The sequence below is a fragment of the Neoarius graeffei genome, chromosome 24, assembly GCF_027579695.1.
Source record: "Neoarius graeffei isolate fNeoGra1 chromosome 24, fNeoGra1.pri, whole genome shotgun sequence".
Classification (NCBI taxonomy): domain Eukaryota; kingdom Metazoa; phylum Chordata; class Actinopteri; order Siluriformes; family Ariidae; genus Neoarius; species Neoarius graeffei.
In genome coordinates, this window is record NC_083592.1 from 17,589,471 (window position 1) to 17,603,906 (window position 14,436).

Genomic DNA, 14,436 nt, shown 5'->3' on the forward strand with positions numbered 1-14,436 from the left:
ACTCGGGAGGAGCTCGGAGTAGAGCCGCTGCTCCTCCACATCGAGAGGAACCAGCTGAGGTGGCTCGGGCATCTTTTTCGGATGCCTCCTGGACGCCTCCCTGGGGAGGTGTTCCAGGCATGTCCCCCCGGGAGGAGGCCCCGGGGAAGACCCAGGACACGCTGGAGGGACTATGTCTCTCGGCTGGCCTGGGAACGCCTCGGTGTTCTTCCCGAGGAGCTGGCCGAGGTGTCTGGGGAAAGGGAAGTTTGGGCTTCCATGCTTAGACTGCTGCCTCCGCGACCCGGTCCTGGATAAGCGGAAGAAGACGAGACGAGACGAGTATCCAGAAGTCACTGCATTACCAATGACACCCACTCTGCTCATGTAACTTCATATTACATCTTGGTTTCTCTGGTTTGAATATCTTGTTAGATATTGTCTAGTCTTGTTAACTATCATCATTTTACACATCCTTGCCTTTGGTTATGTTCACAATACCTGCCTCCTCATTTTCAGTGTATCAATAAGGGCATTAGTATTATCAATAATGGTATAAGCTACCATTAGCAGATAGAATGAAAAAGCCATCATCTCCCATCCGCAGATACTTCAAATGTCTCCAGCTGGTACCCAGGAATGCATGAAGTTTCATAGGACTTACCTCACTTTAAAAAAAGTGATAGAGACAGCTCAATGTTGGGTTATGCTTGTACTGCAGAAGCTCAGGCCATAAACAGAAACATTGCAAAGCACTACTAAAGCTCTGTTTGGCTAAACCAGTGGTATTGGTAAGTGAATCCAATGATTAAAAAATTATTATTTTTCCAAGTATCTATCTGTTTGCATTTGAAGGGTAATTCTGCTAATGCTACAATAGAGTCTCAAGAGTCTTGCTGGTGAAGTCCCTTTGTAGTCCACAGATCTAGTGGAGGTCTCCAGGAAGAAACGTTCCATAGGTGTCCTGTCAATGTTCCATTCTTGCAGTCTGCATGTCCTTTAGGTATGTCATTATTTATAAGGACAATATCATAGTGGACTTTCCCAATTTGGTGGAGCATGTAAGTGACTTGATGACTGTGTCGACCAGATTGCTGGAACACGAGTTGTATGTGACAACATGTTAGAACTATATACGCTTCAGAACCCTCTGTGTTCATCAGACATGACCTGTTAGCTGCCAATTGGGATGATGGCACTACTGCCCATATCCTAATGGCCTTGATTGCAACCTTTGGTGGACTTTGTCACAAACCTCCCACTTTATGATGGTAATGTACATTACTAGTGATGGTCATTTGGTTCTCTAAGAAATGGAAGCTTGTTCTTTTCCTAGACCTTCCCATTGCATACCAGACTGCAAAAGCTTCCTGAGGATCTCATCTCATCTCATTATCTCTAGCCGCTTTATCCTGTTCTACAGGGTCGCAGGCAAGCTGGAGCCTATCCCAGCTGACTACGGGTGAAAGGCGGGGTACACCCTGGACAAGTCGCCAGGTCATTGCAGGGCTGACACATAGACACAGACAACCATTCACACTCACATTCACACCTACAGTCAATTTAGAGTCACCAGTTAACCTAACCTGCATGTCTTTGGATTGTGGAGGAAACCGGAGTACCCGGAGGAAACCCACGCAGACATGGGGAGAACATGCAAACTCCGCACAGAAAGGCCCTCGCCAGCCACAGGGCTCGAACCCGGACCTTCTTGCTGTGAGGCGACAGCGCTAACCACTACACCACCGTGCCACCCTTCCTGAGGATACTATCTCTAATTAAAGTATGCAGTTTACCTCACACATGTAGAGGGCAGTTAATGAGCATCCCATTGTGAATGTTAGTCTCATGTCGAGCCACCATCCTGAGTCCAGTGGCCTGGTAGAGAGACTGAAAAAAAAAACTCTGATAGGATCCCCACAGTTATTTCCAAACCTGCAGGGAGCAGTTGTAAGTTTCTTCCCTAGGCCAAATGTGTCAAGAACACTTGTCTACTTACAGTGCATTGTTGGTCACCAGTCAGATCTGTCACTGGTGGTAGATGAGTGGTTCAGATACAGTGTGAGTTTGAGGCTTTGGCTAAATACAGTTTAAGTGAGAGCCATCAGAAAGAAAGAAAAAAAGCTGCAAACTGATCGCCACTACTGGGAGGCACTGGAATGTTGGTAGAGTGGTTTGGTTAGTAACATCTAATATCAGCATCCCACCTTTATTCTTTTTTGTGTGACATGATAACACTGGGGCGGCACGGTGGTGTAGTGGTTAGCGCTGTCGCCTCACAGCAAGAAGGTCCGGGTTCGAGCCCCGTGGCTGGCGAGGGCCTTTCTGTGCAGAGTTTGCATGTTCTCCCTGTTTCCTCCGGGTGCTCCGGTTTCCCCCACAGTCCAAAGACATGCAGGTTAGGTTAACTGGTGACTCTAAATTGACTGTAGGTGTGAATGGTTGTCTATGTGTCAGCCCTGTGATGACCTGGCGACTTGTCCAGGGTGTACCCCGCCTTTCGCCCGTAGTCAGCTGGGATAGGCTCCAGCTTGCCTGCGACCCTGTAGAACAGGATAAAGCGGCTAGAGATAATGAGATGAGATGATAACACTGATGAACACTAACAAACCAACTCATAATGCTAAGCCTTATGTGTGGTTCTGTTTATACCACTGTCTCATGTTTATAGTAATATCCTGGTCTTGTTATTCCCACTTACTCCTGTCTATCTGACTATGTAAAGACATTTTCCAAGAACATGCGAAAGAGCAAGGCCCTTATTTCATGCACATTGTTATCTTACCGTGCAGACACATTGGTGGTGAAATTGGCACAGTCATTAGCATATATAAGCTTGGTTGTGCCAGTGATATCCTCCCATTGTGCTGGGTCAGTGCCACCTAAGGAATGCAGAACAGCTGATGTTAACTTATGTACGAAGTTTGAACAGGGCATCTCAAAAATAATGCCTAATGTGATGTTATTGTGCTGTACTGGCAAGGCATGCACTAATAAACCATTTAAGCTATACCATTATATTCATCATGCAGTCATTATGAACCTTTCAGAATAACATCACCACCCTGCCTTTTGCTCTGAGATGCACTGAATGCTTAAGAGATAATCAAAAGGCAGCATAAAGACACCTCTAATCAATTTCAGGCCAGATTTGAAGAATCACGTTTCCTTCACAGCTAAGCCATATTTGTATTGAAAAAATGACAGTTCCATGAAAGTTTAAATATGTGACACACAATTGTTGCCTTCCTTTCTCACAACCAGTGTTCCCAGGATACACTCCAAATCCACTGTAACCCTGACCAGGATAAAGTGGATACTGATAGTAAGTGAGAACTGTTACTCTGACTGAATAATACTGTTTAAATGCTTCTCAGTCTTTCTTGCTGTTTTGAATAACAGTCATTATACTGTATAGTCATAGTTTACATGGAGTTATTCCTGTGGATCAAGCGAGGTAACTAACATAGCATGACCTTGTTTTTTCTCTGCAACGTCAAGCAGATTTATACTTTATAATGTACATTCTGCTATAATGGTTCCTACAGTGGTGCTTGAAAGTTTGTGAACCCTTTAGAATTTTCTATATTTCTGCATAAATATGACCTAAAACATCATCAGAGTTTCACACAAGTCCTAAAAGTAGATAAAGAAAACCCAGTTAAACAGATGAGACAAAAATATTATACTTGGTCATTTATTTATTGAGGAAAATAATCCAATATCTGTGAGTGGCAAAAGTATGTGAACCTTTGCTTTCAGTATCTGGTATGACCCCCTTGTGCAGCAATAACTGCAACTAAATGTTTCCGGTAACTGTTGATCAGTCCTGCACACTGGCTTGGAGGAATTTTAGCCCATTCCTCCGTACAGAACAGCTTCAACTCTGGGATGTTGGTGGGTTTCCTCACATGAACTGCTCACTTCAGGTCCATCCAAGTGGTCCCAAGTAAGGCTGGCATTTGGGCAACATTAGTCTTAATTTGATTAGTTTATGTGAAAAGTCCTATTTAAACCTAAGGTTGTTTCAAGTGTGTGCATAATAATCACATAGCTTTGGTTTGATCATCCATCCATCCATCTTTTACCGCCTATCCGGATCCGGGTCGTGGGGGTAGCAGCCTAAGCAGAGCAGCTCAGACTTCCCTCTCCCCGGCCACCTCCACCAGCTCTTCCGGGGGAATACCGAGGCGTTCCCAGGACAGACGAGAGATGTAATCTCTCCAGCGTGTCCTGGGTCTGCCCCGGGGTCTCCTCCTGGTGGGGCATGCCCAGAAAACCTCCCTTGGGAGGCATCCAGGGGGCATCCAAACAAGGTGCCCGAACCACCTCAACTGACTCCTTTCGATGTGGAGGAGCAGCAGTTCTACTCGGAGTCTCTCCCAAATGACCAAGCTTCTCACCCTGTCTCTAAGGGAAAGCCCAGCCACCCTGCAGAGAAAACTCATTTCTACTGCTTGTATCTGCGATCTCATTCTTTCGGTCACTACCCATAGCTCATGACCATAGGTGAGACTGAGAAAGTAGATGGACCAGTAAAATGAGAGCCTTGCCTTTTGGATCAGCTCCCTCTTCACCACAACAGACCGGTTTAGCATCTATATCACTGCTGATGCTGCCCCGATCCATCTGTCCAACTCCTGCTCCCCCTTACCCTCACTCGTGAACAAAACCCTGAGATACTTAAACTCTTCCACTTTAGGTAGCAACTCCCCCCTGACCCGGAGTAGGCACTCCACCTGTTTCTGGCTGAGCACCATGGCCACAGACTTGGAGGTGCTGATCCTCATCCCTCCTCCCCCATCACCTGGTGGCAAGCTGAACCTGGTGGCAAGCTCGCTTCAGGTCCTTCCACAAAAAAATTTCGATTGGATTAAGGTCAGGACTTTGACTTGGCCATTCCATAACATTAACTTTATTCTTCTTTAACCATTCTTTGGTAGAATGACTTCTGTGCTTAGGGTCGTTGTCTTGCTGCATAACCCACCTCCTCTTGAGATTCAGTTCATGGACAGATGTCCTCACATTTTCCTTTAGAATTTGCTGGTATAATTCAGAATTCATTGTTCCATCAATGATGGCAAGCCATCCTGGCCCAGATACAGCAAAACAGGCCCAAACCATGATACTACCACCACCATATTTCATAGATGGGATCAGGGGCGCAGATAGGATTTTTGAACTGGGGGGGACTGAGCTGTCAGCAAATGATTCCATTTTGTGTAAATGCATATATATATATATATATATATATATATATAGATATAGATAGATAGATAGATAGATAGATAGATAGATAGATAGATAGATAGATAGATAGTGTGTGTGTGTGTACTGAAGCTTCAATATACATTCGGATTGTGAGTTTTCTAACTGAATGAACATTGGTAGACAAAGGCCTACCTGGTCAACATTGCTCGGTTTTTGAAAAAACGCTGTAATTGTTTTTTGTTTTTTCATTGTTGACCCCACCAGGGATTGCCTGCAGGCCAGGAGGACATGTTAACATCTTGAATCTCATAATTTCAGTTAACAGTTGCTGCTTACTAAAATAACATTATACATAAAAATAACAACATTAAAAAATATTCACCTACAGCCTAGAATGCTGTTATTTTACATTTAGCCCACTTCAGGTAAGTCCAAATTCCTTCTTATTATTATCAGACTAGCTACTCAACATTACAAAACAAGTATTTGTCACATCTTGGAAAGGCAACAGGCATAGGATATTTACATCTTTTGGTTCTTGAAACAAATGCTGTGATTTTTTTTCCCTCTTCTCTGGCTTAATGTGGCAGAAAGATCACCAGCTCGGTCATTAGACAGTTGTTTATGATCACTATGGTTACCGCGACAGGCAAAGTCCCCAGCTCCCCTTAGGACCCTGGGGTCGAGATGGTGCGTTACATTTACATTGGAAGTCGGAACTTGGAGCTCCAAGCAACATAACCTCAGAACTGAGCGCTTCCCAGTTTAAAAACTGGGACATCATAGAACTCGAAAAATATGGCCAGTTAATGAAATGAAATGAAAACCACAACGTTTATGCTGGGAGATGCTGGATTTCAATGCTTTTCCAACTTCAAACTTCCAACTTACGAGTACAACTGAATGGACTGCAGCAGAAACACCGCTGCTATCAAATGGATGAGCTGTGCAGTGTTATTAACCGAGAATTACGTGGAAAATGAACACCTTGCTTTCCCAACTCTGCAAGGATCTGCTCCAGCCTACACCGATTCAAGAAGGGGAAAATGTGGATTGATCACTGACAAGGCTGCTGCTGCTGCCATTTCAACTTTGTGCTGCAGTGTAAGTTATGCCGCCTTTCCACTACAAATGCGGCTGAGTCGGGCTGAGTCGAGCTGAGCGGGGCTATTGAAGTTGCATTTCGACTACAACCGCGCTGAACCGTGCTGGCTGGAAGTGGGTGGACACATTGGGTGGAGTTAGCGAAAGTGGGTGGACGTCACGTGATGTCGTTAAGCAGCGCAAACAGTGACATCAGTGATCTTTTAAGCGGTAGTCTCACGACCCGAATAGTAAACAATAAACATGGAGGACATGGAGTCGTTAGTGTTGCTGGTCTTGGTGCTGTGGCTTGTTGTCACCGACAACGCCAACAGATACTGGCAAGAGCATATAGATGAGGCGAGGTGCATAAGGCTTCAGAAATTCTCGTAATTCGTAATTATTCTTCTTCCGGGTTTACGGTGTTTACAGATCCCAGCGTGCTCGCGGGGCGTGTGTGGGCATGTGAGGACACTCCTCCTCACCAATCAGTGCACAGGGGAGTGTCTGCTCACGCCCCCAGCCTCACTCGGCTCGCTTTGGCTCGCTTCAGCCCCACTCCAAAACGGTGCGAGTTTTAGGGGCTAAGCAGGGCTGAAGCGAGCCGAGTCGTGCTGTTCTTTGGTAGTCGAAACGCGAGCCTTGTCGGGCTGAAGTGAGCTGAAGCGGGCTGAAGTGAGCTGAAAAAGGGTAGTGGAAAAGGGCCATTAGTCTAACTAACGGAACATTAATCCTCACTTTTTCTACCTATGTGTGGCGCCTTACGTAGGGACGGTGGGTGGGGGGGACAGATGGGGGTCACTATAAATCTGGGGGGGACATGTCCCCCCTGTCCCCCGTGCTATCTGCGCCCTTGGATGGGATAAGGCTCTTATGCTGGAATGTAGTGTTTTCCTTTCTCCAAAGAGAACACTTTTCTCATTTAAACCAAAAAGTTCTATTTTGGTCTCATCTGTCCAAAAAACATTTTTCCAATAGCCTTCTGGCTTGTCCACATGATCTTTAGCAAACTGCAGATGAGCAGCAATGTTCTTTTTGGAGAGCAGTATTTTTTTCCTTGCAACCCTGCCATGCACACCATTGTTGTTCAGTGTTCTCCTGATGGTGGACTCATTAACATTAGCCAATGTGAGCGAGGCCTTCAGTTGCTTAGAAGTTACCCTGGTGTCCTTTGTGACCTCACCGACTATTACACGCCTTGCTCTTGGAGTGATCTTTGTTGTAGGACCACTCCTGGGGAGGGTAACAATGGTCTTGAATTTCCTCCATTTGTACACAATCTGTCTGACTGTGGATTGGTGGAGTCCAAGCTCTTTAGAGATGGTTTTGTAACCTTTTCCAGCCTGATGAGCATCAACAATGCTTTTTCTGAGGTCCTCAGAAATCTCCTTTGTTTGTGCCATGATAAACTTCCACAAACGTGTTGTGAAGATCAGACTTTGATAGATCCCTGCTCGTTAAATAAAACAGGGTGCCTACTCACACCTCATTGTCATCCCATTGAGTGAAAATACCTGACTCCAATTTCATCTTTAAATTAACTGCTAATCCTAGAGGTTCACATACTTTTGCCACTGACAGATATGTAATATTGGATCATTTTCCTCAATAAATAAATGACCAAGTATAATATTTTTGTCTCATTTGTTTAACTGGGTTCTCTTAATCTACTTTTATGAATTGTGTGAAAATCTGAAGATGTTTTAGGTTATATTTATGCAGAAATATAGAAAATTCTAAAGGGTTCACAAACTTTCAAGCACCACTGTATCTATTTGATCAAAATATTTGTATGAAGATAAAATATTTTGATCAATATTTATAAAATGTAAACTTTTGTATATACGTATTTATATTTATTTTTTTTCGTGGTCTGGGTTCCATCAAATCCTGCGCTCTGATTGGCTGGCGAGCAGGTCTGTATCCTACAGTACGGACACCAGTTATGGACCCCAGTTATGGACCTCTGGTGACTTGCTCGTTCACAACAACAACAAACATAGTAGCAATTTTTGTCAACATTTATTTTCGCTTTTCTCAGGAGAATAGCATTAATTTTACATCATGGATATTGATAACGACAGTCTTCACAGCAAAAGCAAGTTTTACAACCCTGAGTAAGAAGAAATAAAAGAAAACATTTCAGGAGAAAGCTAAAAACCTGTAACTGTTGCTAATGCCGAGCAAAAACATGGCTGAATCCTGAATGACTCAATTTTGTATAAATAGGGGACTACATAGGCGGCAAAATGTAGTTTTTTTCCTGCCATGGAAGCGCACTTGTATACCGAGGAGGAAGCCATTTGCATTACAGCCGTGAATGAGGATTCAAAATAGCGGCTCGCATCGACTCGGTTTTCCCCTTCGGGCGCTCTCGTTTTCTGTTAGAATTTGGTAAAGAAAAAAATAAATATATTATTTACCAGCTTAAGGTCAGTCCGTATGGTGAAATACCATGACCTCGGCCTTGAATACTGACCTCGGCCCAGAGGGCCTTGGTCAGTATTTTCAAGACCTCGGTCACGGTATGTCACGATACGGACCTCCCAGCTGGTAAATAACACATATGTCTGTTATGTGTAATGTTTTACTCAACTGAAAGCATTAGCACATGTAGGTATTACAACCCTGATTCCATAAATTTGGGATCCTGTGTAAAATGTAAATTATATATATATAAAAAGACAATTTGCAAATCATGGAAACCCTATATTTCATTGAAAATAGTACAAAGACAACAAATCAAATGTTGAAACTGAGAAATGTTATTGTTTTTCCAAAAAATTATGCTTATTTTTACAACCCCGATTCCAAAAAGTTGGGACAAAGTACAAATTGTAAATAAAAATGCAATGCAATGATGTGGAAGTTTCAAAATGCCATATTTTATTCAGAATAGAACATAGATGACATATCAATTGTTTGAAATGAGAAAATGTATCATTTAAAGAGAAAAATTAGGTGATTTTAAATTTCATGACAACAACACATCTCAAAAAAGTTGGGACAAGGCCATGTTTACCACTGTGAGACATCCCCTTTTCTCTTTACAACAGTCTGTAAATGTCTGGGGACTGAGGAGACAAGTTGCTCAAGTTTAGGGATAGGAATGTTAACCCATTCTTGTCTAATGTAGGATTCTAGTTGCTCAACTGTCTTAGGTCTTTTTTGTCGTATCTTCCGTTTTATGATGCGCCAAATGTTTTCTATGGGTGAAAGATCTGGACTGCAGGCTGGCCAGTTCAGTACCCGGACCCTTCTTCTACGCAGCCATGATGCTGTAATTGATGCAGTATGTGGTTTGGCATTGTCATGTTGGAAAATGCAAGGTCTTCCCTGAAAGAGACGTCGTCTGGATGGGAGCATATGTTGCTCTAGAACCTGGATATACCTTTCAGCACTGATAGTGTCTTTCCAGATGTGTAAGCTGCCCATGCCACACGCACTAATGCAACCCCATACCATCAGAGATGCAGGCTTCTGAACTGAGCGCTGATAACAACTTGGGTCGTCCTTCTCCTCTTTAGTCCGAATGACACGGCGTCCCTGATTTCCATAAAGAACTTCAGATTTTGATTCGTCTAACCACAGAACAGTTTTCCACTTTGCCACAGTCCATTTTAAATGAGCCTTGGCCCAGAGAAGACGTCTGCGCTTCTGGATCATGTTTAGATACGGCTTCTTCTTTGAACTATAGAGTTTTAGCTGGCAACGGCGGATGGCACGGTGAATTGTGTATGAACACATTTCCAGAGATAATGTTCTCTGGAAATATTCCTGAGCCCATTTTGTGATTTCCAATACAGAAGCATGCCTGTATGTGATGCAGTGCCGTCTAAGGGCCCGAAGATCACAGGCACCCAGTATGGTTTTCTGGCCTTGACCCTTACGCACAGAGATTCTTCCAGATTCTCTGAATCTTTTGATGATATTATGCACTGTAGATGATGATATGTTCAAACTCTTTGCAATTTTACACTGTTGAACTCCTTTCTGATATTGCTCCACTATTTGTTGGCGCAGAATTAAAGGGATTGGTGATCCTCTTCCCATCTTTACTTCTGAGAGCCGCTGCCACTCCAAGATGCTCCTTTTATACCCAGTCATGTTAATGACCTATTGCCAATTGAGTTGCAATTTGGTCCTCCAGCTGTTCCTTTTTTGTACCTTTAACTTTTCCAGCCTCTTATTGCCCCTGTCCCAACTTTTTTGAGATGTGTTGCTGTCATGAAATTTCAAATGAGCCAATATTTGGCATGAAATTTCAAAATGTCTCACTTTCAACATTTGATATGTTGTCTATGTTCTATTGTGAATACAATATCAGTTTTTGAGATTTGTAAATTATTGCATTCCGTTTTTATTTACAATTTATACTTTGTCCCAACTTTTTTGGAATCGGGGTTGTAATTTGATATCAGCAACACATTTCAAAAAAGTTGGGACAGGGCCATGTTTTCCACTGTGTTGCATCACCTCTATTTTTACAAACTCTGTAAACGTTTGGGAACCGAGGAGACCAATTGCTGTAGTTTTGAAAGAGAAATGTCCCATTCTTGCCTCATATACAGTTTCAGGCCAATTTAGCACCCGAGCTCTTTTACTATGGCACCAAGCAGTTTTAATATGTGCAGAAAGTGGTTTCAGGTCTTGCTGAAAGAAGGAAGGCCTTCCCTGAAAAAGATTTTGTCTGGATGGCAGCATATTGCTCTGAAATGTGTATATATCATTCAGCATTAATGATGCCTTCCCAGATGTACAAGCTACCCATGCCATGTGCACTAATGCACCCTCATACCATCACAGATGCTGGCTTTTGAACTGTGCACTAATAACAAGCTGGATGGTCCCTCTCCTCTTTAGCCTGGAGGACATGGTGTCCATGATTTCTAAAAATAATTTCTACTTTTGATTCGTCAGACCTAGGGACAATTTTCCACTTCACCTCAGTCCATCGTAAAAGAGCTCAGGCCCAGAGAAGGTGGCGGTGTTTCTGGATAATGTTTATATCTGGTTTTAACTTGCATTTGTGGATGCAGTAATGAACTGTTTTCATAGACGATGGATTTCTGAAGTGTTCCTGAACCCATACAGTGTTAAAAGCAGACACATGTCTGCTTTTAATGCAGTGTCGCCCGAGGGCCTGAAGATCACAGGCATCCAATGTCAGTTTTCAGCCTTTTCTCTTGCATACAGAGATTTCTACAGATTCTCTGAATCTTTTAACGGTATTACAGAAGAACAACTTTATTTACCACACATACACTTCAGCACACTGAAATTCCTTCTCTACATTTAACCCATCTGAAGCAGTGAAACACACATATGCACACACACATGAGCAATGAGCACATGCACATACCCAGAGCAGTGGGTAGCCATGCTACAGCACCTGGGCAGCAGTTGGGGGTTAGGTGCCTTGCTCAAGGGCACTTCAGCCCAAGGCCGCCCCATGTCTGCATGTCTTTGAACTGTGGGGGGAAACCAGAACACCCGGAGGAAACCCATGCAGACATGGGGAGAACATGCAAACTCCCACAGATGATGTGATCCTCAAATTCTTTGCAATTCTACATTGAGGAATGTTATTCTTTCACGTTCTTTAACGTTATTCATTATTCTTTTTTGGACTGTTTGTCCACGTAGTCTTTCACAGAGCTTTGAATCCCTCTCCATCTTTACTTCTGAGAGACTCAGCCTCTCTGGGATGCTCTTTTTATACCCAATCATATTATTGACATGTTGCCAATTAACCAAATTAGTTTTTTTCTTTTTTTTAGCATTACACAACTTTTTCAGTCTTTTGTTGCCCCATCCCAACTTTTTTGAAATGTGTTGTTGATATCAATTTCAAAATGAGCATATATTTTTCAAAAAACAATAAAATGTCTCAGTTTCAACATTTGATATGTTGTCTTTTTACTACTTTCAATGAAATATAGGGTTTCATCTCATCTCATCTCATCTCATCTCATCTCATCTCATCTCATCTCATCTCATCTCATCTCTAGCCGCTTTATCCTGTTCTATAGGGTCGCAGGCAAGCTAGAGCCTATCCCAGCTGACTACGGGCAAAAGGCGGGGTACAACCTGGACAAGTTGCCAGGTCATCACAGGGCATATAGGGTTTCCAAGATTTGCAAATCATCATATTCTTTTTTTTATTTACGTTTTACACAGTGTCCCAAATTTACAGAATTGGGGTTGTATGATGATCTCCGCCAATTTTATTGGAGGAGGTTTTGTTTTTGCCTCCATTTGTTTGTTTGTCTATCTCTCTTTTCTCAATGTAACTCAAAAAGTAGTGAACAGGTTTTGATAAAATTTTGAGGAAAGGAGGGCTCTGGGCCAAAGAACAATTTATTAGATTTTGATCCAAATCCAGATGTGTATTTGGATCCAGGATTTTTTTTTTGTCTTTTCCCAATGTGACTCAAAAAGTAGTCAGTGGGTTGTCATGAAATTTGGTGTACAGATTTAGTATTATCCTAGGTTCAAGTGATTTGATTTTGATGTTAATATGGCTTGACATGGCTTGGCGGAGGTATGCAATCTACCAAGTGCTCTTCTAGTAAAATGATGCTAATAATTATAACAACAACAACAACAACAATAATCTCATCTCATCTCATTATCTCTAGCCGCTTTATCCTTCTACAGGGTCGCAGGCAAGCTGGAGCCTATCCCAGCTGACTACGGGCGAAAGGCGGGGTACACCCTGGACAAGTCGCCAGGTCATCACAGGGCTGACACATAGACACAGACAACCATTCACACTCACATTCACACCTACGGTCAATTTAGAGTCACCAGTTAACCTAACCTGCATGTCTTTGGACTGTGGGGGAAACCGGAGCACCCGGAGGAAACCCACGCGGACACGGGGAGAACATGCAAACTCCACACAGAAAGGCCCTCGCCGGCCCCGGGGCTCGAACCGAGGACCTTCTTGCTGTGAGGCGACAGCGCTAACCACTATACCACCGTGCCGCCCAACAACAATAATAATAATAATTATTATTATTACTACAAGTATGACTCAAATGAAAATTTAAAACATATCTGGGCACTTGCACTGAACAAAATGGAGATTATGTAGAAAAAAAAGATACCCATGTTATTGTTGTTGTTGTTATTATTATTATTATTATTATTATTACATTAATCCTTCTGATCCAAGTGTTTCCCTGGGAATAGTCTTGTCATACCAATGACACTGCAGAGCAGGCGGAGGCTGGTAGTATCACCCTCTCCAGAATCTCGTGGACTCTCCCTCCAGGATGGAGGCAGCGGGATGCGCAGACCAATGGGTCGATGGAACTTACGGCGCCTCGGCTCCACTGTCACCACAGGGCTGAAGGTGGCCTGGTTCCCCAGCAGCTTGGCCACCAGCTCGTCAGGGACCGGCTGGGCCTGAGCACCAGGTATAGAAGTAAAACAAAAGGGTGTAGGGAATGATGTTCAGGGATGTGGGTAACAGATAAAAGAAAAAAATGTAAGGGGAAATACAATGTTGTGAAAGGAAAACGAATGTAAATGGCAGCAAGAGAAGCAGAAGACAGGGAAAGGATAAATGCAATTAAGTGCACAGAGGCATATAATTGAAAAAATAAGAAATTAAATTGCACATTTTGGAGATATAAGAGATGAAATAATAATTGGTGGAGAAGCCAGAATGAAGAAGACAAGTCAAATGGGACAAAACAAGGAATGAGGCAGAGGGAAAAGACAGAGAAAATTTGAATATATTCTCAGCAGCAGTGATAATAACTGAACAACAAACAAGACACAAATGAACTGGTCAGATTGGAATATTTATTATAAAAAGAAATTGTTACAAAAAATTCCATTTAAACAAACCTTATTATAATGGTTCATCCACATCATAGAAAGAAAGATTGACTCTGTTATATATGACCCTGTTTATATTATAAACAACTTAAAATATGAGTATGAATAATCTGTGTAGCTGTTTACAAAGCAGTTTTAACTATATTTGAATAAGCTGAACTGTTTTTGGACAGTATTGTTTACAAATAAAGGAAATAATATGCAAAGTGCACAGTTCAATTGGTCATAAAAATGTATACAAACTTTGGTCTGAGCCTGTTATTACAGAAGCAGGACAAGAGAACACAAGCATTTAACCTAACCCTATCCCAG

General features: G+C 42.6%; 1 protein-coding gene across 1 annotated transcript in view; it reads right to left on the bottom strand.

Moving 5' to 3' along the window:
- The window catches only part of LOC132872204 (ankyrin-1-like), a 265,115-nt gene that overhangs the window by 9,745 nt on the left and 240,934 nt on the right, over positions 1 to 14,436 (bottom strand). Inside the window, exons 31-32 of the mRNA XM_060906840.1 lie at positions 13,482 to 13,686; positions 2,765 to 2,861 (exon numbers count right to left, since the gene is read on the bottom strand). Coding sequence (XP_060762823.1) covers positions 2,765 to 2,861; positions 13,482 to 13,686 — 302 coding nt within the window. The remainder of the gene's footprint in view (positions 1 to 2,764; positions 2,862 to 13,481; positions 13,687 to 14,436) is intronic.